This window comes from Perna viridis, chromosome 1 (genome assembly GCF_037379345.1).
Source record: "Perna viridis isolate PV_CMFRI_1.1 ecotype Kerala chromosome 1, ASM3737934v1, whole genome shotgun sequence".
In the NCBI taxonomy this organism is placed as follows: Eukaryota; Metazoa; Mollusca; class Bivalvia; order Mytilida; family Mytilidae; genus Perna; species Perna viridis.
This window is the reverse complement of record NC_142445.1, coordinates 47,679,713-47,705,083: the sequence shown is the minus strand read 5'-3', so window position 1 is coordinate 47,705,083 and position 25,371 is coordinate 47,679,713. Positions and strand designations below refer to the sequence as shown.

The following is a 25,371-nucleotide window of genomic DNA, read 5'->3' as shown; positions in this document are numbered from 1 at the left end:
ACCAAGGTTATAGTGGTAATCAAAAGAATGTAATCCAGGGACAAAGACCAGACATGGAAAACAGACATTCACAACAAAGCAACTAAAACCATACATACAAAGTAACAAAAGCAAATAAGCAAGTTGGGCTCCACCAAAAGCTGGGAGCAGGGACCAGGTGCACCGGTAGGGTAAGCATCCTCTGCTTTTCTAGAAACACCTGCCGAGTTGCTCATAAAAAGTCAAATCCAGGGTAGACAAATGAGGAAAGGAAAACTATGACCCGTTGAATAAGTCAGTTTTCATGGTGCAGATGGATACACCATAACGATCCACGAGTTCATGATGATGTCCATAAAACTTCTGTAGTGATGACTTCAATCTTGTAGCAACATTACCCTGTTCCAGAAGCCTATTTGTTAGAGTTCTAGCACGATACAAAAAGTCTGCGTAGTTTCGGGAAGCTCTGGCATAACGTATGAGTTGTGATATGAACAGTGTCTGTAGTATCCTTTATCTCAAGTTCTTTGGGGTAAATGCGATGTATCAAATCCCCGAAATTAGGATTGTTTAAAGATAATACATCATCCATAGAGCGGAAACTGAGATTAAAGGATCTAGCCAAACAATATTCTTTTTTGGATCAGATCAGCTATAAAGTCAGCCTCATAAGAGTGAAGTAATAGGTCAGCAAGTAAAGGAGCACAATTTGTTCCCATTGGAATGCTGACTGTTTGTTGAAAACACGTCCACCACACTGGACAAATATGTTGTCGATTAAAAATTCCAGCATTTTGTAAACATCTTCTGTATATTTGGAAAATGATTTGAAATTATTTCTTACAAAGTATGAGGAATCTCTACCAAGAACTATATATATATATGTATCTAGGTGTACCATCTTTTTTAGAAAAAACAACAATGTATAATGTTTTTAAGTCAGGATTTTTACTGAGTATGGGGAATAGAAGTATACAGTGTTGATAAATCATTGGTTTTAATGCTGTTATATTCAGATAATAATCTTGTTATATTCAGATAATAATCTTGAACTGATTGTCTCCAAAAGGTCTTTCGAATTGTTCAGGATCCACGTTGAATTAATACCACTACGGGAGTAACAAGTGTTGTGGTAGGACTGCAGACCCTCTTTGACAGTTTTGAGTAAAGAAATTAAAAGTTTTGAAAGAGGTTTGGAGGTACATTTTGCAGATCCAGCTACACAAGTACATAACAATGAAACAATTCAGCAATATTTTATTGTAAACCAGCAAGATTGCTTAAAAGGAGTAGAGGGCAAAATTTTATAAAGATTTACCAACTTGTATTCAAGTTATTGGATGGAAACCAAAAATCTATAGACAACAACAGTGCCATAACATTGAAGTTTTTGCAGTTGTTTAAAATACAGCATAAGACATAACACGTAAGATTCAGAGTTGTAATACAAAAAAAAAAAAAAAAAGAAAAGTTCAAAATTCATTAGAATAAAAGGTAAGAACATTAGTTGGTAACATGAATTTATTAAATATACATGATATGATGAGATGAAATAATATACATTCAATACAGACTTGGCACAGTTTAAAGAATTTTTTAAAGAAGCTGTAAATATCACAGCATCAAGTTCACAATAATAGTATTTTGCATACATATTGAGGCTGATTTTGCATTTTATAATACATATACCACACAACAGACCAATACAGGAAAGAATGGATAAATTATGGTTATTATCCAGTGTGAACCAGGAAAGCTAAATCTAAAGAAACAAAGACTTACTTAATACAGCGAGTAATAGTTAACTTCAGAGAATAGACTGGGTTTTCTCTTGACAGAATGACCAATATCTGATAAAATGTCTTTGAAAGTTAATTCGACAAATAATAAGGAAATTTAAACTTTCTAACATTTCATAGGTACTGAGTTTAAATCTAAGTTAAAAGACAGAAAGCTGAAATCTCTTAGTTGATTTTCAAATCAACCATCTTAAGAAGTTAATCAGATGAGTGTGATTTAATCAAAGGAAGACAACTCCCTGAAGTAAACTATATTGCTGATCGTAACTGTTTTGTTCTTAGACATTCCCTTGTCTCTTTACAAGGAAGCAAAAAATAGAATTTTTAGCAAAACAAAATTTTAACCCCATCATGATTTTTTTGGGTGTGTTCAATTGCAGTATGTAAAAGAGTGCCTCCCTCTGGACAATTTTTTTGTGTTGTACAAAGGTACAATTTCATTCATTTTTACAATATATGTATTTTTGGTCTCAGAACAAGACAAATACTTTTATAGCCTCAACTCTAAAGGATTTAAGATGGTGTCCGTAGAAGACCCGGGCAGCCTGTGACACATGCCAAACTTAGTTGCCATATTTTTTTTTTTTAACCTTTAAAGATCAGATTTAAAAAAAAATGTTAAAAAAAATGATTGTTGTTTTTATTTTACTAAAATGGTAAAACTAATATTTAACAAATTACATAAAAAGCACTGGAAATTTCAAAATAAAAGATTGTAACTACTAGACCTGATAATAACTTAGATGGTTTGTTATGGAACTTTGAAAATACATCCATAGTCTGCCACATACAGAAAAATCCCTCTTCTCTCTGACATCATAAGAATTTAACATTACAGTGGATAAAAAAAAAAAAAAATGAAATAATTGTGGAATAAAATTTACTCTGTGCCCCAACCATAGGAGCTGCCTGGTTCCTACATGGACAGTCTCTCAACAATTTTCAATATTTTTTCTCTACAAATCATTTTGAAAATAGTTCATTTATAACTGGCCTTTACATATAAGACATGAGCAATGACATTATATTTCTTTTAACCACGAGACAGGAATTGGAACAACAGATACATGTGCATAATTAAATACGGTTAAAATTACATCAATAAATTAACAATACTACTGGTATATGTTTTCCCACAATTTTTATAAATACCAAAAAAAAACAAAAAAAACGTCTATGTAATAACTCCAATTACAGTAATTCAACACCATACTAGGTAGATACTACCTAGTATGATGTGTATATTAAATATTGCCGTCGGCCTTTAATGATATTCAAGTCAGACATAACCTTTTACCTAAGAGTGCAAAGGAGTTCTACATCTGTTCTTAAAAAAAGTTCTGTCATATTTTTATCTTATTTGTATACAGGGTAAATATGCAGTGGTTAATTTTGAAACATTAAGAAATCCCACCACAACTCGTACTCGTTAACCCTCCCACATTAGGAAGTAGACTCTTACTAATGAAAAAATTAAAACCTCTCACATAAAAATGAAAGATATGTTCGGAAATTTTTGGTTAAAATTACTATATTTTCTGTGAAAAATACTAAATAATTGAATTTTTACAACAACAAAAAAAAATGCTTCTACATAAAAATGGCTCACATGAGGGCTCCAAAGGCTTACAATTATAACATGTTATTTTAAATATACAGGAACTTTCAAATATTTAAAATATAGGGTCATCGATAACATGCACACGGTGATATTACATATTCTTGACAACTTTCTCAAAAATGCAAATACATCCAGCATGTCCCAATAGTGATCTTGGAACCACTCAAATTAATGAAGTTGGTTGGTATAGTAGAGAAAGAATTGGCATAGTGATCTTATAGTAAAATGGGGAGAAATATTTTTCCTTAAATTTCAACTATCTGAACTAATTTGATCAGTTTCCAAACCTATCATTATTTTCATCATAAACGTGTCTTCCCGACAAATCTTAAGTTTATCTAAAAAACTGGACAAAATATTGTCTCATCATCATTTTTATTCCCTGCCACATGAAGTAGTGAGGTATTATATGATACTCTCTGAAAAGTTGTGTGTCTGTCCATCTGTCAATGATTTCCAAATAACTTGAAACAGATCAATGTTTTTTTTTTTAAACTTTGCACATTAGTTGCAAAGTACCATAAAATACAGGTTAACTTTAAATTTCAGCAAGCCTAAATGTAGTTTTCAAGTTTTGAACATTTTGCCATCCACCCTTTTCACAGAAACATGGTGAGGTATCTTTTATTGTTCCATTAATGCCTTAATGTTTTATTTGCCTGATTTTTTGGTGAACTTGTGCTATGCCTAAACAAACACTATTCCTTATATTTGAATGTAACAAAAACATCTTTCCATTATTCAATAGAGACATATTTTCTGATTACTATTATGTATTTGATTTTATGAAGCAACAAGAATAATATAGCAATCACTCTTTCATATCTATCTCTCAGAGAACGAAGACAGCCCATTATGACTGATGATTGGCATATTATTAAGGACTTGTTGGAAAGGTGTTTCTGGTATTTGATTTTCAGTCATTAAGTAGATTACAATTGATAAATTTACAAAATTATATTGGTATTTAAAATGATGATCCTAAGTCAATTTCTCCAATGTTTTTTATTCAAAATTTTCTATATACAGATCCAAATGCTACGGCATCACTAAAAATACCCGAGAAGAACAGTCCCAATCTTCTACCTTTAACCACTATGAACTTATTAGACCTAGAACCATTATATACTAACTTTCATTATCACACCAACATCTCAATGTATTTAATTTCAAAACCACATAAATAATGTCACTAAAGATTTACAACGAGCAAAACCAATTGTAAATTACTTATTTAAAGGAAGGGCAAAGATAAACTCTATACCTGTATGTAAAATTAATCTGCTACATATATGTTTTACTTTTACCTCAACTTAAGACCATAATAACAACAATTTCCTGTTGTACACTACAAAAACATGGAGTACACATACACAATTTGTGAGAAATATTATAGTACACATACATACATTGTGAGCAATAATAATAAAGCCAAATCATTATTTCACACACTCAAGGCAATCAATATTGAAATTACTTGAAAACCTGGGACATAAATTCTGCTTGCTTACAACAGATTAAAAAGAAGCTTTCAATGACCCCAAGTCTGACATATTTCATTCAGATTTTTTCCCATCAAATCTGTGGAAAACTTCTGTTTATTGAACTTTAATCCCTTCTTTTGTTTTTTTTTTATTAAGCCAATTTTGGAAATAATTGACAAATTGAGAAGCATTTCCTACTGAGTGTAAAATTGATTCTAATTGCACAATACTTTTTTCATCTTTAAAATATATGGATGTTTGTATTGTTTGTTGTTATGCTTTAAGAAAATTTATACATTTGTAGTTTTAGTGTTATGGGCATTTGTTGCTTCTTGTTTTAGTAAAGCGAAAGCCTTGTAACATCATGTCAGCTACATGTATTTGGGATTGGACTATTACACTTTTTTAGCAGGGGTTCAACCAAATGTCTTTGGATGATAATAATGAGATAGATATGATATTATTAAATTTTTGTGGAAATATAAAAATACAAGACTGAGCATGTAAATATTTCAATCAAATATAAATTTCATACATTCTACATGAAAAGTTCTAATCTGATACATGTAACCAGAATAAAGTTCTTAATAAATCACACAAAATTTCAAAATTGTAAAATACAGATTTTAAAAGATTTCACAATGTGCAACAATAAGCAGTGATAAAATAAAGAAGACATGATATTTAAAAATTCATACAAGATTGTCCTTTATCACAAGGCATAATATCTTAACAAATACTAAAATGACTAGATAGACTACTGCACCAAATAAATTTAAAAATAAAGAAAAATAGTTTTAGCTACTTTTTGCCTCGCCTAAGGGAGATAAAAAGACCTAGAGCAATCTTAAAATCCACTTAATATCTTAAAAGGATTCATTCTAAAAAAATAAAAAAAGTTTGAAAAAATGTTAAAATATCCATATTTTTTCAGTTTTAAAAGAGTATTACCATTTTATATTAAAATCAACCAATAATTACCAACAGATTTGAACAGGTGGGAACTACCACTAAAATTTTGAAATTAATTCCATTGCAGCAATGTTTTACAAAAGAAAGAGGATAAAAATAAACACAGAAAACCATTAATGTCGTACATACATTCACAGATTTCTCATCACTCCACTGTCAGATCCACTTTCAACCATGTTGAACTTATAACACACATACTGTATGTATGTATGAAATGAAAGTATGAAGAAATTCATTACAATAAAATAAATAAATGCATTAAGTGTTTACTAACATCTACAAAAACAAAAACATCATACACGGTTTTTAGATAGCTGCTAATCTATTATTCTTTTACCGAAGAAATCTTCTACAGAATAAGAGTTAATTCAGTGCTTGAGTTTCCTAAATTAGTTAAGGGGATTTCTAAACCAACCAAATCATCCTGTAAACTATGAAGACTCTTCAATACATGGATGATGCTAATATCCTTCCAGATCAGTCATAAATCTGGGAATCTTTTTGGGTCTTCACGGTAATGTACTGGTATTGTAAATATGTTAGGATTGACATCTTCCTTCCAGCCAAAAGACTGGAATGTTACAGTAGCTGTCACTGTAGGGAACACTGGAATTTCTAAAGAAAAAAAAGAAGAACTGATAGGTTGATAATGTTTTATCATTCTTTAGTATATAGTTCATGCATTTCAAGATAAGAGTGAAAGATCAATCAAACAGACCCTGCTTTGAACTAGTCTGACATGTTGAGCCAGATTTTTCACTGTACTAGCTCACAGAAGCAAAAGCCTACAGGTAGGCATGCCACACCACTCAGACACATTATTCTGGCAAACCAACCAGTTGTCACCATATCTCCTTGAATACGACATGCTTGGAGCTGATGCAGTGACTACCAATTCCAATGCTTTGGTGTAACTGGACCAGGGACCAGACCTGCAACCTCCTACACTAGAGGGGAGCTGATGCAGTGACTACCAATTCCAATGTCTTTGGTGTAACTGGACCAGGGACCAGACCTGGAACCTCCTACACTAGAGGGGAGCATGCAACCCTAAGACTACTGATATGATTAACAAAAGGCTCCCGGAATGGCTCACCTGGTTGAATTGTGCCCTTCAAAGGCAATAAATTTAACAAGAAGTTGTCCAACAATTTTGACCCAAGAAGTATTTGGTAGGACTTATCATAAGGATCATTTCAACAATTAAAAGTTTCTTTTAATCTATCATAGTTTTCTAGATACTGACTGAAAACTGTAAAAAAGATCATTTTTCTCCTTTCAAGGGCAACAACTCTTACAAGGAGTCATCTGACAACTTTTACCCTTGAAGACTTCTGTAGTCCTAATAATAAGGATCATTTCAGCTACTGAAAGAATCTGGCTAAACGTAACGGGTTTGGAGATATATGTAAAAAACTAGTCTGACCTCTATGTTGTATTTTCAGTAATGGCGGCCATATTTTTTGACGGATCAAAAATCCCCACATTAGTTCTATGCAGGATACCCCAAGGAACATTCATACCAAGTTTGGTTCTAATTAGTCAAGTCGTTTCAGAGGAGAAGAGTTTTGTATAATTGATAACAACAACGAAGGATGCCAAGTGATGGCAATACCTCACATGGCCAATGGCCAGGTGAGCTAAAAATGGAGTTTTCCAGAGCACAGCATGATACAACCACAGTGGTTGAACCCTGAACAGTTTGGGCAAGTGTAGACACAATATTAGTTTTTGACACACTTAAGCAAATGGACTTATAGTTTGTCATGGACACAACAACTGGTTTGGACACAATACAGCTCAAATTTGAAAATCAATTAAAAATTTTTGAAATTGAAACAAAAATGATAAAGTCAATTTTCTTTGCAGGGATTTTCATAAGGAATCTTATAAAAAAAAGTTTTTCAAAATCACACCATCTGTTTGTCACAGAAGCCCCCACGTCATTTGTTAGTAGTGATTTTTTTTAGTATATCAAATGTGTCTGTAATCTAATGATCTAATGATGCCCCGCTCGCTAGATTTGCCAAACTAAGAAGATGTTTATTTTTGTCAGAAGACATGGTTTGCAGATTCTAAAAGGTTATGTACTGTTGGTGGATGCAATTAATATTTGGTATGTTAGGTTAGCACAGCAAAAATACTTGGGGTGAGAAAATGGGGACTGATGGACGCACTGACTTATCAGAAAATATGTGATATAATCTACGCTAAAAATATTCTGTGAAAACTAATGGTGTGTTTACCAATTTGAACAGGAAATCCTTCAGGTAACTTGGACGTCATAAAATCCCTCAACTTTTGAAACTGTTTAAATGGAGCAATTACTTCTAAAACATCTAGTAAGCTGTCAAAAAAACAAAATAAAATGTGTGGTATTTTATCAACTTTAATTACTGTTTCCTCTTGAAAGCAAAAAAAACATTTAAGTTGGTATAAAAAAATAAGCAATGTGAATAAACAACATCATCCCTTGTGATTAAAAAGATTTTGAGTTAAAATACTGCATTGTTCATCAACTTACAAGTAGCTAACAGTAAAATAAGAGCTCACATGCTGATAAATACCGTATTTTTTTGGACTATAAGTCGACACTTTTTTTTCAGCAAAGTGTTAGCCTTCACTTATCATCCACTTCCACTTATATAAAGCATTTTTCAAGAAAAAATATTCATTTACAATGCATTTCAAAAGATTTGTTTATTTCATTTTTGATTGCTGCCATTCAAAATTTTGGGTAAACTGCAATCAACAAAAGCCGTCACTGAAACAGTCAAACACTCTATCAAACTCCGAAGATTATTGATCAGTGCCTATATCCTTTATGAATGAATATGACGATGTTCATATAAACTTTAAAACTGTTAAAATATATAAACAAACTTTAGAATACACGTTAACAAAACTCTTTTTTACTGGTAAGACATTATCAACTGTTCCGGAGTTATCGGTCCTTTAATATGCAAATTTATACCCATTTACAGTATGTCGTAACACATTTGCACGTGGCTTAAATTGTAGTCAGTTAAAGTGTTATCTAAATGGCCAATTGCATCCAAATTTAAAGGTTAGATTTTTTTTTATCGTATTTCGAAATACCAGATAATATTATTTATTAATTACCACTTATAATTATGACCTATTCATCAAACCAACTTCCTGTTAACTTCACACCTGGGTGCCCATGCTTGACATGTTTACAATTTCTTACACCTGATGATCTAAGGCTTCACAGCAATTGACATGCAATTCAATAAAAATAATTGAACTCATGGAGAAATTACACTTGACAAAAAATGGAAAAATGCAAATATCAATTTAATTCAGTATCAAGTAACATCGCTGGAATTATATGATGTGAAACAAACAAGCTGCTGACACCTATGATATAAATGCACCGTCTTACCCTCGACTTATGTTGCAAATTCAACTTATCTATGTTTTTTTCATCGATTTTGGTCAAAATAAGCAGTTCGACCTAAACACCACATTGACATATTGTCTGAAAAATATGGTATCTTATTTAATACTTTAAAAGATCTCAGTATCATAAGGATTATACTTACGCATGAACTGTCATTGGGAAAGTCTTGCTCTATAAAACAAAAAATATTCTTTATGAACTAGTAAATAGAAAGTTCTTTGAAGAAAAGAATATAGGCATGATCAAATTTCAATTCGCATGTTACATAACCTATTGTACTATTTTATTCATACCTCATTCAAATGTGTTGTTGTTCAAAATAATTAATACTCAACTCCATATATGCAAGTCTTTAGATAAAAGGTTGGAAAATCATTTGCTGTTGAAAGACAGAATGACAGACGAGACAGACTATATGCCTTAGCAAATTTTGGCCCAGGCATATATCATTGATTATCTTCTACACATTTAATAGATATATAACCTTAATTTTGGGTAAACAGAACTTATATGCCTGAAAAGTAAATATATAATTATTTTGATATAATTTTACTTAAATCTTAAGATTAGAGTTGATTAGCAGATGACACAGTCTGTAATTTTATACCATAAGATTCACACTGACATAGTTTTGGTTATAATTTAATGTACCTACCACTGCCACAGTAGCTTTGAAAGACTTAGGACTTTCTTTTGATAAATACTGTCTACCTAGACAGGGTGGTTTTCCTGCTGGAGCAGAAATGTAGTCTACCCATGATACACCTGGCTTCTGAGGAGGGTCTAATGAGGGTCTTCTATCAAACTAAAAAAAAAGAATGGTCAGGTAAATAAGACAATGAAGCAAGGTAAAGAATAGGGTGTCTTTCAAAATTCTAAAAAAAATACTACTATGAACCGTGACTTTTCTATTGTACAAGGGCTTGGTCTACTATAATACTATCATGTTACATGTAAACAACTTTTTCTATAATATTTCATGACACTTTAAAGAACCTTAGTGAATACAATCACAATACCCTATGCACCAACATTTGCATGCCTATGAAAAGTTCAGCTGCTATACCCAGATAACTGATCTCCTTTGACCAATTTTGGTGAAAATCGCTATTCAGGTGACAACATATTGTGACATACAGATGTATGGAAGTGTAAAAATCAACACACTAAGAGCAATCTCAAACTGTCTTTAATAAAAAAAAAAAAAAAACAAAAAAAAAACCACCGATTTGTTAAACCTTAATAAATAAAAGTCAAAGGACCAGGTGAAAGTGTTCGACATATCTTAGGTTTGAGTTAACCTAACCTGTCACAATTCTGGAAGTAAATAGATGTCTAAAGTCTAAACAGCATTGAAACCCTTATGCATGGTGCATTAGATCAGGGGAAATAGTACAAACAAAATAAAGAAAAATGAATTAACACCACTTGACCTGACTTATGATTAGTCATGTTGTGTACTAACCTCACAATTGTCCCATGTCCCTTTACTTAGACTCTCCATCATAGCTTTATTTTTTTGGATATCTTCAGGAGATAAGTGTTCTCGTCTGTTGATAAACAATTTTAAAATATCAGTAATGAATAAAAATGTTTGACAATTGTTAATGTGTTCTGCATGCATTAATATGCAAATGTTGCTTTTATATCATACCTGTATTTCAATGTGCCACACTTTGCCATGTTCTTATGGGGATTAATAATTGTGTAATGTTCTTATTGCAAGACAGAAGGTTGTAGAAAATAACTTCTCTATGATTTGGCTGATTTATCTACTTCTTGAAAGGATAAACTATTCCAAAAAAAATCATAGAGAAAAAGGTTTTACAACTTGTGAAATTAGAATATAGCAAAATATCAACTCTTGTTATTTAATTTCAACATCATAACAACCTTGCTGAGGCTCATTTATGATGCTGAATTGAAATAACTTGAAGTTAATATTAAGTATTTAAAACAGATTTTACAGGCACATACAGGTGACATACAGTAAACCAACTTATCATCACTATTCAGGATATGAATTTAATTTTGCTACTACAAATCTGATTAACAAATCAATATGCAAGTCATGGATGGAACTTATTTAAGACAATTTCATAACTTTTTTTACCTCACCAAATTAGCGAAATAAATGGCTTGCTGAATCAAAGTGACTTTATTAATAACAACTTTATGTCAAATAAACAATCACAGGAAGTTAACTAGATGTACATTGTAGACTATACTAACCAGCAAAAAAATGGATTTTATTTAAACAGCATACCTTTTCTTCGACTCCAAATTAAGCCCATGTACAGTGAAAAAATCAGCTTCAAACTCTCCAATCATTTGCTGTAATAAAAATTCAGCTATATTCATAATAGCGTATTACCCTTCAGAATTATATCTAACTTATTATATTTTAATGAAATTAAACTACCCTTGATAATAACATCTTTGTTAATGCAGATTCTTATTAAATATTGTGCTTTTTCATATGGAATCATCAAAATATCCATATTCTTTTCCCTAAAGTAATACCATATAATGTTACTTACAAACTTATATTTACCCATTTTGTCCTTTTCATTTACCTAACAATTTGATACTCTGGAAAACTAGATATGTCTGATTACATACACAAACCTGTCTAAAGCAACCTTCCAAAGCAGAGTAATATCTAGGTGATAACATACAGACAAACCTATCTAAAGCCACCTTCTAAGGGAGAGCAAAATCAAGGTCATATAAGATAGGTGGGTTTTATATGTAGGTTTATTTTACACAGAATGCACCACATAGGGATTATGTGATCATAGTCATTTAGACAAGTTTGACTGTATTTCTATTACATGCATCTATTTGGTTTGACTGTATTTCTATTACATGTATCTATTTGGTTTGCCTGTATTTCTATTACATGTATCTATTTGGTTTGACTGTACATCTATTACATGTATCTATTTGATTTGACTGTATTTCTATTACATGTATCCATTTTAACATTCTTTAAGTATTAAACCATCCACAGCTTTGGACTCAAGATAACTTTTGAACTACTTACAGTTTTGTCTTCCCTGAACAGCCAACCACTCTGAGCTCTGGAAAAGGTAATGTTTTTGGTAGACATCTGAGCTGCCATTATATCACTACTCATTAGTATATCTACTTCATCCTCAATTTCCTGCTCTGATTCCTTTAAAAAAAAACAAGGAAAACAATTTTATTACCCAGAAAAAATGGCAATATTCAATGGAAACCACACACAGACCTGTATATTCTCATTACTGTACCTATAAAAACATTAAGTGGCACACGTCGTGCTAGGCATACCCCAGTTGTACAGGAAGTTGATATTAGACAACACCCAAAATCCATCTAGAGCCGAGATTTCTGTGACGAAAATCTATCATTCAATATAGTGTGGAATGGCAAAGTCCCAAGAAACAGGAAGTTGATACTGAACAACACTCAAAATTGCTAACAACATAATTATGCCCATCTATATAAAATTAGGAATCAATCCATCCATTGGGAGATGAGATGATTGCGACGATATTTGGATGTATCAAACATATCATATTACATGATAAACATAAAGGAGAAGGGGCAAAAAAGGTTATCATTGGTCTAAAATACAACTGAAAATTAAAGATGAAGTGTTAAAAGATACAGTATAGTTAGAGTCTTATGATGACAATTGTCCCATTCGGACATGTCCAAAATTAAATTCCGACAATTTTATGGCCAGTAAGTAGCTGGAGGGTCATCAGACAATGGTATGGATAGTCATAAAATAGTTCTTTAATCATTACCGATGATACCTGAATAATTAACCCTTGAGTGCTTCCAGGTTTAAATATCTGTAATATATATATATACTATGTATTTTGTTTCTTTTTCAGGTACATGTATGAAGCAAATCATTTTTACATGTTCAAAAGTTTAACCTCTTTTTATTGATTATTAACACCTTCTTTTTTATGCTGTTCTTGTCATTAAATGTATGAGTTCATTTTCTTTTGTTACTACATTAAATACATATTCCCAGTACAGCATGTTCATCCTACGCATTGTTATGACATTTTTGAAACTATTTTTAACATACTGCATGTGTTTTATTTGGATTTGTAAATTTAAAACAACCTTGTGCAAATTATGCCAGTTCTATTTATTTTTTACGTTTATAAATACAAATCTATAAATACTTTTATTTATCTGTCACCTAGATTGTTTATTGCATGAAAACGTTTTTTTTTGTTTTTGCTTTTTGTTGTTTTTTTTTCTTATTTCAATAATAAATATTATTTAATATAGCTACATATAAATCTGTTGTGTGTATTTGCTGTCAAAATTTCAGTTTCATGTGATATTTGTACAGGGGCTATCGTGAAAAATGAATACACTATAAATTAAAATAAAACTTGTATGTTTCGAATATAATATTGTATTACATTAAACACATGATAATTAAACATTTTTTATTTCATCAGGTTTTACAATACACAATTAACGGGTCAAAGATTGTTCAATTCTTATGCACAGGTCAGCAAAGGTACTGGTTTATCTTTTCAATTACCATGGCGTAGTAGGCTGTTTCTTCTTTCACTGACGGGTAGAACGCTGTCACATATCTTCTTATAAAGTCCTTTCTTGTGTTATCTAGTGTTTTTTTACTGAGTTTACCTCCCCGCGTTAGGAGTAGTAAACCCTTAACTGGTCTGGTGTGAATAGTTCTGGGAAGAAGTGCTTTAGAAGAAGAATTGCGAGTGCTCTAGGGTTTTTGGCACTGCATACATATCTGTTTAGGTCGTCTTTTGTCAGACAGATGGGTGCTGGAATATCGTTGAACAGGTGCATAGGAAAACGGCTGAAAGTGGTTGGTGTGGGTGGTGAATCAGGTACTGTTGATATTGGGTCTGGCAAACTGGGTGTCTGGTTTGGTCTTCCTGTTAATGTTGTTGGTAGTGAATCTACAAGTCTTCGTGGAGTCGGAGGTACATGTGGTGGTTGAAGTCTTGTAGGTGTATAAAGTACCATATGCATCATCATACTTCACAAGGAGGTGACTGTACTCTTGTGTTGCTGCTCTGGATGTCATTGTTACACTAATATATCTATGATATTTGTGGCTTTTTTTATAAGAAAGTGACCGATAATTACAAACAGTTCAATATAATTAAATTCTTTTAAAGATATCATTGAAGTAATTGTGGATGTTTTTTTTCTTATTATCTTCAACAAGCTTAGAAATATTATTAATTTTAATTATCTACGGCAAAAACAACAAGCCAAAAACATCACAAGCCTAATGACGTACATCAAAGAACAACAAAGTAATTTATATCTTTTAACTTCTGAATGAAAGCGTCCATAATTCAATAAATAATTAATTAATATAATCTCACCGGAGAAATTACTTGATATTATATGCAACTTTTAAAATTAGAAATATCGACAATTTCACTTAGTATGTTAATCATAAATAATTTAAGAAATACATGTACATTTTTTTAAATTAAGCAATAAATTAAAAAAAGAGCATTTGTCTTTCAACAACAATAACATGTTACAGTCCCTTCTGTATTTCAACAATAAGCTGAAAACTCCGGAATACCAACTCAAAGTTGCCAGTCTAAAGCTGACCTAAGTTAAAGAAGACCAAATGTAGCAACAAAAACAGCCCTTTTAAGGGCTTATTATATTTTTCAAAAAGATTCTTAATTTATGAACATTAAAAATAATTCAGCTTCTATTCATATGCACGGCCAATATTTCTTCCTAGCAGTCTCGATCACTCTATAGGTTGGTTTTACCACAATTTAATAGAACATGTTTTTCTTAACTATTAGTTTCATTCTCACCCCCTTGTCCTAAAATATCTTTTGAAACACTTGCAGGTTGAGCGTATAATACTTAATAACTTGTACTAGTTGATTTACATGCTCATAGTATAAAAAAATCGATATTTTTTCTCATTTACTTTTGAAATAACTGCATTTAAGTATTTTAGTAATATCCTTGAAAAAAAAAAAGTTGGCTGCTGTATTTAAACTGTCGGTCGCCTGCAGAGGTCTAGCTATTCATTTAACAAACACAATTCTTAAACATTTTATTTTGATTATACAACATTTGTTTCTGTATTCTTCCACCTTTGTCATGGCGATTATACAGTATTATTTACTTACATAATATCCTATAATTCGCCAGTGGCGACCGTGCCTAAGTCAGTAAGTATACCCTCATAGATAGAATAAAAAACGTAATGATATACTTCACATGTGCATTTCAAGCTATTTATAGCAATGAGGAAGTAATTTAAAGTTTACAAACAATACATTGTTGTTTCATTACTGGACGTTCTACATGTATTTATTCAAAAATAATTACATAGACATTATAGAATCATGTATTTTGTGCAAAGAAAAAACCCAAAATGCATACATATGCTTTATATATACATATATGTTAAGATTTATTGATTTAAGAACTATTCACAACTGGATTAAATTAACCAAAATCTGAAGTAGACAGGTAAGATTTAATTACCAGAAGTGATCAGCCAGGTACCTCCCCACAGGAAACAGGGCGATAAAAATTACAGATATTTATTATCCTTAATTGAGCGACAGGACAGACGTAATGACGGATTCGGACAATTATCATCATAAGACTCTACTTGTACTGTATGACTGTGAATTTGGAGACTTGAATCCATAACAAATTAGAAAACAAAAAGATTCCTGATAATTCCTGCATTAAAATTACAAAAGAATTGCCTGAAGTGTATAAAAAATTCTGATATTGTCAATTTTGTACTTTTTGGTCATTTTCTGGTCATATTTTGGCATGGAAATTGTGTCTACATGCAAGAAACAACTTTATATTTAGTGAATACATTCATTATTACACAGTTGATCATACTTAAAGTATGAAGTTGTTTCTTGGGTGTGGACATAATTTGCTGGATATAAATATGCATGAAAAAACATCAAAATTTACAATTTTCAGCAGTTTTTGTTAAACAACATATGAACTGTGAACCATTATAACATCATTCCAATGAGCTAATGCCATAAACATTCTTTTTCCTACTATCAATATCTTTTACTAAGTTATGAGAACAGTCAATGTTTTGGGGCAATCTTCATAGCCTAGTGCCCCTACACCTTTATTGATCTATTACTTACCTCATACTCTATTCTTTGATACACTTTAAGTTTGTTGTCCATCACAGTTAGACATTTCTCTGGAGGCATGTCACCATTAAATACAAATGTGATATCACCCCTCTCCCAATGCATACCATTAAAATCAACTAGTGTTGTGTCTAACCTACAAAACATATTTTTCTAACTTATATCCTATTATAACTGTATGGTTACTGTGATAAAGAGCTGGACATTATTAGTGAGCTTTGAATTTTATATATACATTTGTATTTATAAGTAGTTCTGGGAGGTCCTCTTCAATTTTCATATATAGCAATATAATTGTCTGAGATAAATGATAGAAACATGTACTGAGTATCAAATGTTCAAAATAAACAGCAGCAACCAGAGCCCACGTTAGAACTTCCCTAACATAGAGGTAAACTGAACTGTCATTAACAGGTAAACAAAAAAATTCATTTGTATGTTCATTTATATAGAGACTTTGAGATCATCAATCATGAATAACAACACAGTACAGTTTAAAGCAACTCAAATAAGGTGTTCTCTCAATATAGTGCTACAAACCACCCAATTTGAAAGTGTTGAAGTTCAATAACTCAGAAACAAAAATATGTTTAATGTTTCTTAAATTTCTTTCAACAGATAAAGCTCCCTCTTCATCTGCAAATTTTATGTACAACAGTTTTTTTTCACAACTGTAATAATGTTTATGGCACAAATGAAAATATTTTTTTGGGAAAAAATAAAGCACTATTCTGTACACAGAGGATATTATGGTAGATCAAAACTATTACACAGAGCATTCTTTCCTGTCATCTTGCAAAATCATACTGAAGTGTGTATTTTCACTGAGCAAATAGTGTTTGAAATACTGTAAAAGTAATATCTTTAAATGATTAAAAAGATTTTTGGCATTAACCCATATATGGTAAAATTACGAACATTATTTTCAAAAACCTTTTTCCAGGGGGAGAAAATGTTCTGTAAGAGTGAAATGGGAATTTTAGTTCTTCAGTATTACAAGAAAAACAAGTATGATGCCCCAATTTTCTTTTTGAAATATGAAAGAATGTCAAATGAGTGTTCTTTATACAAATTTTTATATATATATGAGAAACCAAATTTAATTTCAAGATGACTGAACCTAAACTAACATTTTCACTGTTTTGCTAACTATTAAAAAACTGGTACATGTATATAAAATTTCTTAAAATATATACATATAATTCAAGGTCATCTTTGAGAAAAAATTGGAAAATCTATCTACTAAACTATTCAGTATTATGATCTACCTAAAGAAATGTAATATTTTCTTAGAGACTTTACACTCACCGTAGACATGCTCCTGACTTGTGTATTTTACACACATCAGATGGTAATATTCTTGATACAAGAGGCACTACAAACATACATACAACATTAGTAAAATAAGTATTTTTATAAAAGCTTTTAAGAAAATTCTGTATTTTCATTGAATGAACTTATGCATTTCAAAAACCTGATATTGTACATAAAAGATTAATTGAATTAAATAATAGAATAACTATTTGGAGAAATAACAAGTTAACAGTCATATTTATCTTATTATCTTTCTGTTAAAAGAACAATGAGGCAACTCTCAAATGTAAACTAAACAAGAGGCTCCCAGGAGCCTAAATTGCTCACCAAGTAATTTTTCACCATTCAAGGGCAGTAACTCTTATTAGGAGTCATCTGACAACTTTTATCCCTGGAGACTTTTTTAGGCTTTACAATAAGGAACATCAGTTCTATGCAGGATACCCCAAGGAACATTTATACCAAGTTTGGTTCTAATTTGTGAAGTAGCTTCAGAGGACAAGAGTTTTGTATAATTGTTAACAACGATGACGACAACGACGGATGCCAAGTGATGGCAATAGCTCACATGGCCTTTGGCCAGGTGGGCTAAAAAGTTGAATAAATGACCCCCCCCCCTCCCAAAAAAAAACAACCTACTTTTATCATTTTTGAAGTAGCTGTTGGATTCAACTGTAATGATAAGATAATCTTACTGATAAAAATACAGGTAATTAAAGAGCTGCGCTTCAAGCGCATGATACGCCTGTTGCCCTTTTTACTTGTCCTTATACTTTTATAGAATTTATATGGTCAACTAGAAATACTGTGAGCCCTGTCAAATACCCTCCCCCCAAAAAAAGTAAATAAAAAATGCACAAAAAATTTGGCACTATCAAGGCTACCTCAAGTTTAACTAAGTTTGTTGTCTTGATTTTTCACCCATACATTTCTATCTTCTTTAAAGCACACTTTTCTGACAAGGTCACCAAGTACCTTTAAAATTTATTAGTCGATCATCTTTACAAATGGTCTGTTTTAAACAATTTTTCAACGAATAAAATTTCCTTGGCCGTTTCCGCCTTTTTTAAAGAACAAAACTTCATAACATGGAAACGTAAAATTTGACCTTTATACAAATCGGAAGGGAGCTTAATTCAAATAGACATGAACAATTCACGTTTCATAAAAGTTTGTGAAAGTATTTCAGAGTAATTGTGCGAAAACATGAAACTCTCCTTTTTTAAGTATAAAAATTCATAACACGGAAACGAAAAATCTGAAATTTATAAAAATTGAAAGCGAACTTATGTCAATAGATATGCAGAATTCACCAAAGTTTCATAAAAGTTGGTGAAAGTGTTTTTGAGTTATTGTCCGAAAACTTGAAAATCCCCCTTTTTTTAAGGAAAAAAGTTCATAACATGGAAACAAAAAATCTGAAATTTATAAAAAACTAAAGGGAGCTTAAGTCAATAGATATAAACAATTCACCACAGTTTCATTACAGTTGGTGAAAGCGTTTTTGAGTTATTGTCTGAAGTGTGGACAACGGTTGGATGTACAATGGTACACCATAATATGTCCTGTCTTAGACTGCCGTATAAAAATACTGTACAATTTTTTAAAATTTGGTACTTGTTTCAATCAGGATGTCTTACCCCAACTATGGAAATCCCATTTAAGTTCTAGATAAAAGTCTCCTATATCTTTGAGAGCCTGTATAAGAGCAGGCCTTCTCTCCTCTAGGGATTCTTTAGATTGTTGCTTTAACTTCCTCAACAGAGATACAACTAAAAAGAAAATGACATTAAAACATAAAGTTGTGCTAGGCATACCCTAACACATACAGGAAGTTGTGCTAGGCAAACCCCAACACATACAGGAAGTTGATACCAGGAAGCACTAAAAATTGCTTACATTGTATGCCCCATCTACAAAAAGCCTGCCATACACCAAATTTGAAATCAATCCATCCATTGGGAGCTGAGGTTTCTGTGATCAAAATTTGATTAAGTGAAAAAAAGCAAAATCATATGAAGCAAGTTGATATCGGACAGCACCCAAAATCACTGACAACATAAGCTGCATCTATTTGGGTTGGGGTATAAATTAGTTTGAAGTAACAAATGCTGTGATAACTACTGATGGTTACAAATGTTGTGATTACAACTGACAGTTATAAGGTGATAACTACTAACGGTTTAATACAAATATTGTGATAACTATTGACAGTTACAAATGTTGTGATAACAACTGACAGTTACAAATGTTGATCGTAATTACAACTTACTTGTTCTTCTATCCCCATAACTTATAGCTTCAGCTAATGGTGTCCATCCTTGAGTGTTCTTTACTCTAACTGGTGCTCCATGAGCAATTAACAAGTGTATACATTCTGAGGAGGAATTCAAGATAAAGAGTCATTTCAAATAAAAATAATTTAATTTGATCATTAACAAGCTTTCTTATTGGTTGGTTCTGTTTGAGCAAACCAGGTTATTTGGTACAACCAGACTTAGTGATCCAAATCTGTGATTCAAATAATTGCAAATAAATTATAAGGAATGTTACCAATATAAACTGTGAAACTGTTATACATGTGAATAATTCATTTATATCACTGAATCAATCTGTGAACTTTTTCACTAACTTCAACATGAATTTAACTCTAAAGAGTATGACATCAAAAGTATCATTTAATAAAATTACATACACATGTAGATAGCCAAAACTTTTTTTAAAACAATGTATCATATCAGAAACTACTTGTAAATGTAAATAGTCGAAATTTTAGCTACAGGAATAATGCACAACACAGATATGAATATTGTGATTCTTCAAAAAAAAAAAAACAAATTAATTTAACCATAATCAGTGAATTGCCTGGAAAGTGAATAACTCACTACAGCACCATCTATCTCTTCCTGTGCTTGATTTTAAAAGTTTTATTGATCCATGTGACTTTAGAATATGCTATCAAAAGCCCAGGGAATAAGCTTTGTAAATGTCTGGTTGAGTTCCTAAATTTTAGAGAATTGGTCTACATCCCCTTTTTCAGTTGGGCCATTGAGAATGAAATTTTAAGACTTATTCCCTACAGCTGAAGGACAATTTTCGACAGCCTTATTTTCTACTTATGACGAAACATATCTCAAATTTGCCTCTGGGAAATAACATAAAACTAAGCAACTACATGTACGTAGGACTAATCTATTGTGACATACCTCTATGTCCTAACATAACAGCAAGGTGTAAAGGAGTGTTCCCTAAAAAAAAAAAAAAAACATAACAATACATCAGTATGTAGTATATACATGTTTGTATCATTGTAAGGACTCTGTTTTTTAATTCTATTGAACTGAATTTACATAATCAGAAAATGTTAGTTTCATTCAAATCTACTAGTGAAATTTACAATTAAAATGTTTGATCAATAACTTTTCATTCAGAATTCATTACATACAATGTATACAGCACACCTGGACAATGAATCAACATGACCAACAGTTAAGAAAAGTTCGATCAAAATTATAGCATTATGCCAAAGTCCAATATGGCTAGCCAAGGACAAATAACTCAGCCAATATGGACTAACTAGTCCAATATGTCATACTGGCCTAGGCCAATATGGATTTTAACCAGGCCAATACAACACAATTTTGTGTCATCCCTATTATTATTTAGAACTGTGTTGATAACACCTTTAAGAATAATTTTGATTGCTCTTACATTGTATCATCATTAATTATTCCATTGATCAACATTTAATCCAATCCCAAGTAATAACCTTTTAGATAAAGATAAACAAATTATAACACCTATCAACACCTGTCTACCAACATCAAGCAATGATAAATTTTATTTAAAAGAAAAATCAATTTTAGAACTGTTCATGTATCTAAATGGGATTACATGTAACAGTTGTTTGATAATAAAGTACTGGAACTCAATCAGAATGTAAAAGAGCAATAAATTTAACAAGGAGTTGTCCAACAACTTTGACTCAACAAGACTTTAGTAGTTCATTTCAGCGATTGAAAGATTCTTTCTATCTATTATAGTTTTCAAGATATTGGTGGCCATATTCTTCAATGGATTCAAAATCCCCACATCAGTTCTATGCAGGATACACCAAGGAACATTCATACCAAGTTTGGTTCCAATTGGTCAAGTGGTGTCAGAGAAGAAGATTTTTGAAAGAAATAACATTAAAAATGGCAAAAAAACGTTGAAAAAGGGCAATAACTCCAACATGGCTTGATGGATTACAACAAAAATTTAACCACAGACAGATCTCAACATGCTGAACACTTTTATTCAGAATTTGGCTAAACCTAATGTTTTTTGGGATACATGCAAAAAACTACTGTCTGACCCCTATGTTCTATTTTTAGTAATGGCAGCTATGTTATTTGACAGATCAAAAATCCCTACTACAGTTCTATGTAGAATATCCCAAGGAACATTCATACAAAGTTTGGTTATAATTGATCAAGTAGTGTCAGAGGAGAAGAGTTTTGAAAGAAATAACATCAAAAATAGAAAAAAAATGTCGAAAAAGGGCAATAACTCCAACATGGCTTGATGGATTAAAACAAAAATTTGACCACAGACAAATCTTATCAACCTGAACACTTTTATTCAGAATTTGGCTAAACCTAACATTATTTGAGATATATAAGAAAAACTTCTGTCTGACCCCTACTGTCTATTTTTAGTAATGGCAGCCATGTTATTTGACAGATCAAAAATCCCCAAAACAGTTCTATACAGAATACCCTAAGGAACATTCATACAAAGTTTGGTTATAATTGATCAAGCAGTGTCAGAGAAGAGTTTTGAAAAATTGTTAATGACAATGACAGATGACATACATATACGACGGAGTCCAATTGTTGGCAATAGCTCACATGGCCTTTGGCAAGGCAAGCTAAAAAGGGACACAATTAATAGACCATGGTTCATTTTTAGTTTTCTTGAAATTTTGTTCCTTAGATAAACAGAATTAAGATTATAGAACACTAAAAAATATAATTATATCTTAAGATAAATTTAAAAAGACCACAAAGGACAAAGGTCAACATGTTTAAAAATCATGGACTATATAAATTAAGTAATATAATGTCCCTGATAAAATAAAACACTCATTTCTGGAGTAGTACTTACTATATACATGTAAAGTGACTAATGATATTAGATCCTGTCTAATTCTTGATTTGAAAACCTGCTTTTACATGCATCAAGGGTGAATTTGGGGTACATATATGTTATGAATGAAGTTATTTTGAACTATGGACAAAGATTACTCATCAGTGAACTTACTGTCATATTTTTAAAAAAGAATAATTTTTTGGACACCCATGTTGGCTCCAATATCTGAAAATTGGTGAAAAAAATTTGACAATTTATCTGGCAACAGAATTTTGGAAGCCAGAGAAGCCCTTGGGTGTAAGTACCCAAATAAAAACGAGGTAGTCAGGAGGTCAGGTGGCTCTAAGGAAATTCAGACTAAAGCACCTGACTCATAGTACAAAAATAGAAATGTCTGCAAAAAGTTTTACGGAATACACTATGAAACAATTCAAGGTGTAAAATGTGTTAGATAAAATTCAGTAAGTATAGAGGAACAGAGCAACAGTATATTAGGGCGTCTTAAACATGAAAATCAAAATATTGTTTTGTCAGAAACGACATTTACAATTTGGAAGGAAGTATAAATTTATAATGCAGATGCTGAGTGGATATCATAAAAAGTCTCACACATCACTGTTGGTCAAAACATTAACTAGAAAGTGGTATATATGCACAATTACTGTAACTTGGTTAGTCCAGATAATCATGTGCACTGAAGCATTTTTTTTATCTGATATTTATGCCTTGAACGGAGGCAACCAAGCAATATTTTTGGCCATTTTCAAATCTTTCTATGGTCATGTACGGAAAATTGTTATCAATTATATGAATGTAGATGATATTGGGATTACAAAGTTATCATGATCCATTGAAAAATTATTGAAGTGGGTCCCTATAGCGTGTCTTTGCAAGATTTTTCTTAGAAATGATTTTAGAGAATTTTCTTTTCAATATAGTGATACAATGGGAACATCTATTTAAGCAGATAAATTTACCTTATTTTTTTTGCAGGCAATTACCCAGATTTAAAGATGCTGTAGCAGAATAGTAAGTTTAATGCAATGAAAGATAATATTTTTTTCAGAAAAAATAGAATTCCACTATCCAGAAACCAGTTTTTCCTTAGTCTTGAAAACAATTACCTACCGTGATACAGAGACACCAGTAAGGCAGTATATAGATGATATTTCATATGCATAAAATGAATTAAAATCATTTAATTGAAATTATGGTATAGGCATTTTTTTCAATATTATCAAACTTTGTATGTAACATGGCATAACAATGCAACTATTTAAATGATTAAAAAATCAATGAAACTGAAAGAGTACAGAGCAAGTCTGATGCTGACGATGATGTAAACAAAATATTTTTCGGTCCATTTCTTGCATTACTGAAGCTGATTCAGGGTATATTACAACTATATACCATGAATATCTTTCAAAGCTACATCATGGACCCGTAATAATTGCGACAGCCGTCGGATATCGTCTTTAAAAACACTTTCATGCAAAGGAAACCCGTCGAACTCCGAGTCGGCCATCTTTACTAAGTGCATAAATAATAATCAAAGTCCAGTCGGAGAGCTATGTAGATCCGGATATAGTATGTGGACTAAACCTGCCATATACAGTGGTACATATTGATATAGATGATTTAAGAAAACACCTTCTAAGGTCGTACATAAACTCTACAACACTAAAGGCATTTTTTGTTATCTTGTTAAAGTTACTAAACACCCCCTAAAAAACTGCACAAAAGGCAAATTTACAATATTTTATTTAAAATTGTATTTTATGAAACATAATTGCCATTTTTATATTTCATAGTCGAATATCAATAGATTGATCAAAGAGTTTGAAAAATCAAATCTAGTTTTTACTGAAGTAGAGAAATAAGTAAATTGACTGAAAGACCTTAATTCTATATTGATATCTGTAAACATTGAAAAAGTCGGAGCTATGGCAAGTTAAGCAAATGTCGACTCCGTGCATATTCCTTAGTTATAGAAAATGACCGTTACTCAAGTTCAATTCTGCTCATCATTTGAAATATGAGAATTCAAAGGCGACATTTCTTCTCTGTTTGTCCACACAATGTTTCCCTCAGAAAAAATATAAAGAAAGCATATAAATTTAGTTAACTTTTCATAACCCACTAATAGCAGTTTCCTTATCACTTTCAGAGAATTAAATGATTTTCGTTTAACAGATACTAAATACCGGCAAAAAAAATACCAAAGCGTCAAGCAGTGAGTTGATTCAAATACGTCGAAATCCAAACGTGAACACATAAAACAAAAGCTGGAATCGGAAAACCTAATTTATAAACAAAGCTCTGAAGTTTATGTTATATACTTAGCCGCTGAAAATTCTCATGACTCTGTAAAACAACTCTTAATCTCTTCATACACAATAATCTAACAACACATTTTTTGGGGTGTATTTCTCCAGATTATTTCGTTGAAGCTAGATTTCCTCTT

The 25,371-nt window shown here is 31.5% G+C and overlaps 1 protein-coding gene across 1 annotated transcript; it reads right to left on the bottom strand.

Annotated features, from left to right (window-relative positions):
* Positions 1 to 1,482: 1,482 nt before the first annotated feature.
* LOC148629082 (ankyrin repeat domain-containing protein 13C-like) lies at positions 1,483 to 24,448 on the bottom strand. Its single transcript, XM_088543511.1, has 13 exons — positions 24,318 to 24,448; positions 20,981 to 21,022; positions 20,047 to 20,151; positions 19,415 to 19,546; positions 17,769 to 17,835; positions 16,452 to 16,596; positions 12,326 to 12,457; positions 11,546 to 11,613; positions 10,745 to 10,829; positions 9,935 to 10,084; positions 9,422 to 9,450; positions 8,102 to 8,202; positions 1,483 to 6,470 (listed from the first exon to the last, which is right to left on the bottom strand). The coding sequence occupies exons 1-13, from the start codon at positions 24,445 to 24,447 to the stop codon at positions 6,337 to 6,339; spliced, it is 1,320 nt and encodes a 439-aa protein (XP_088399637.1). The 5' UTR covers position 24,448; the 3' UTR covers positions 1,483 to 6,336.
* Positions 24,449 to 25,371: the final 923 nt, after the last annotated feature.

What these genes read in the sequence shown, in the direction of transcription:
- LOC148629082 (XM_088543511.1), bottom strand. Translation starts at nt 24,447, where the DNA reads ATGCACTTAGTAAAGATGGCCGACTCGGAGTTCGACGGGTTTCCTTTG. An exon ending in TTATGGGGATAGAAGAACAA is followed by an intron (nt 19,547 to 20,046) that starts GTAAGTTGTAAT and finishes TTTTCTTTTTAG; the next exon opens with TTGTATCTCTGTTGAGGAAG. An exon ending in AGGATTTCCTGTTCAAATTG is followed by an intron (nt 6,471 to 8,101) that starts GTAAACACACCA and finishes TTTTTTCTTTAG; the next exon opens with AAATTCCAGTGTTCCCTACA.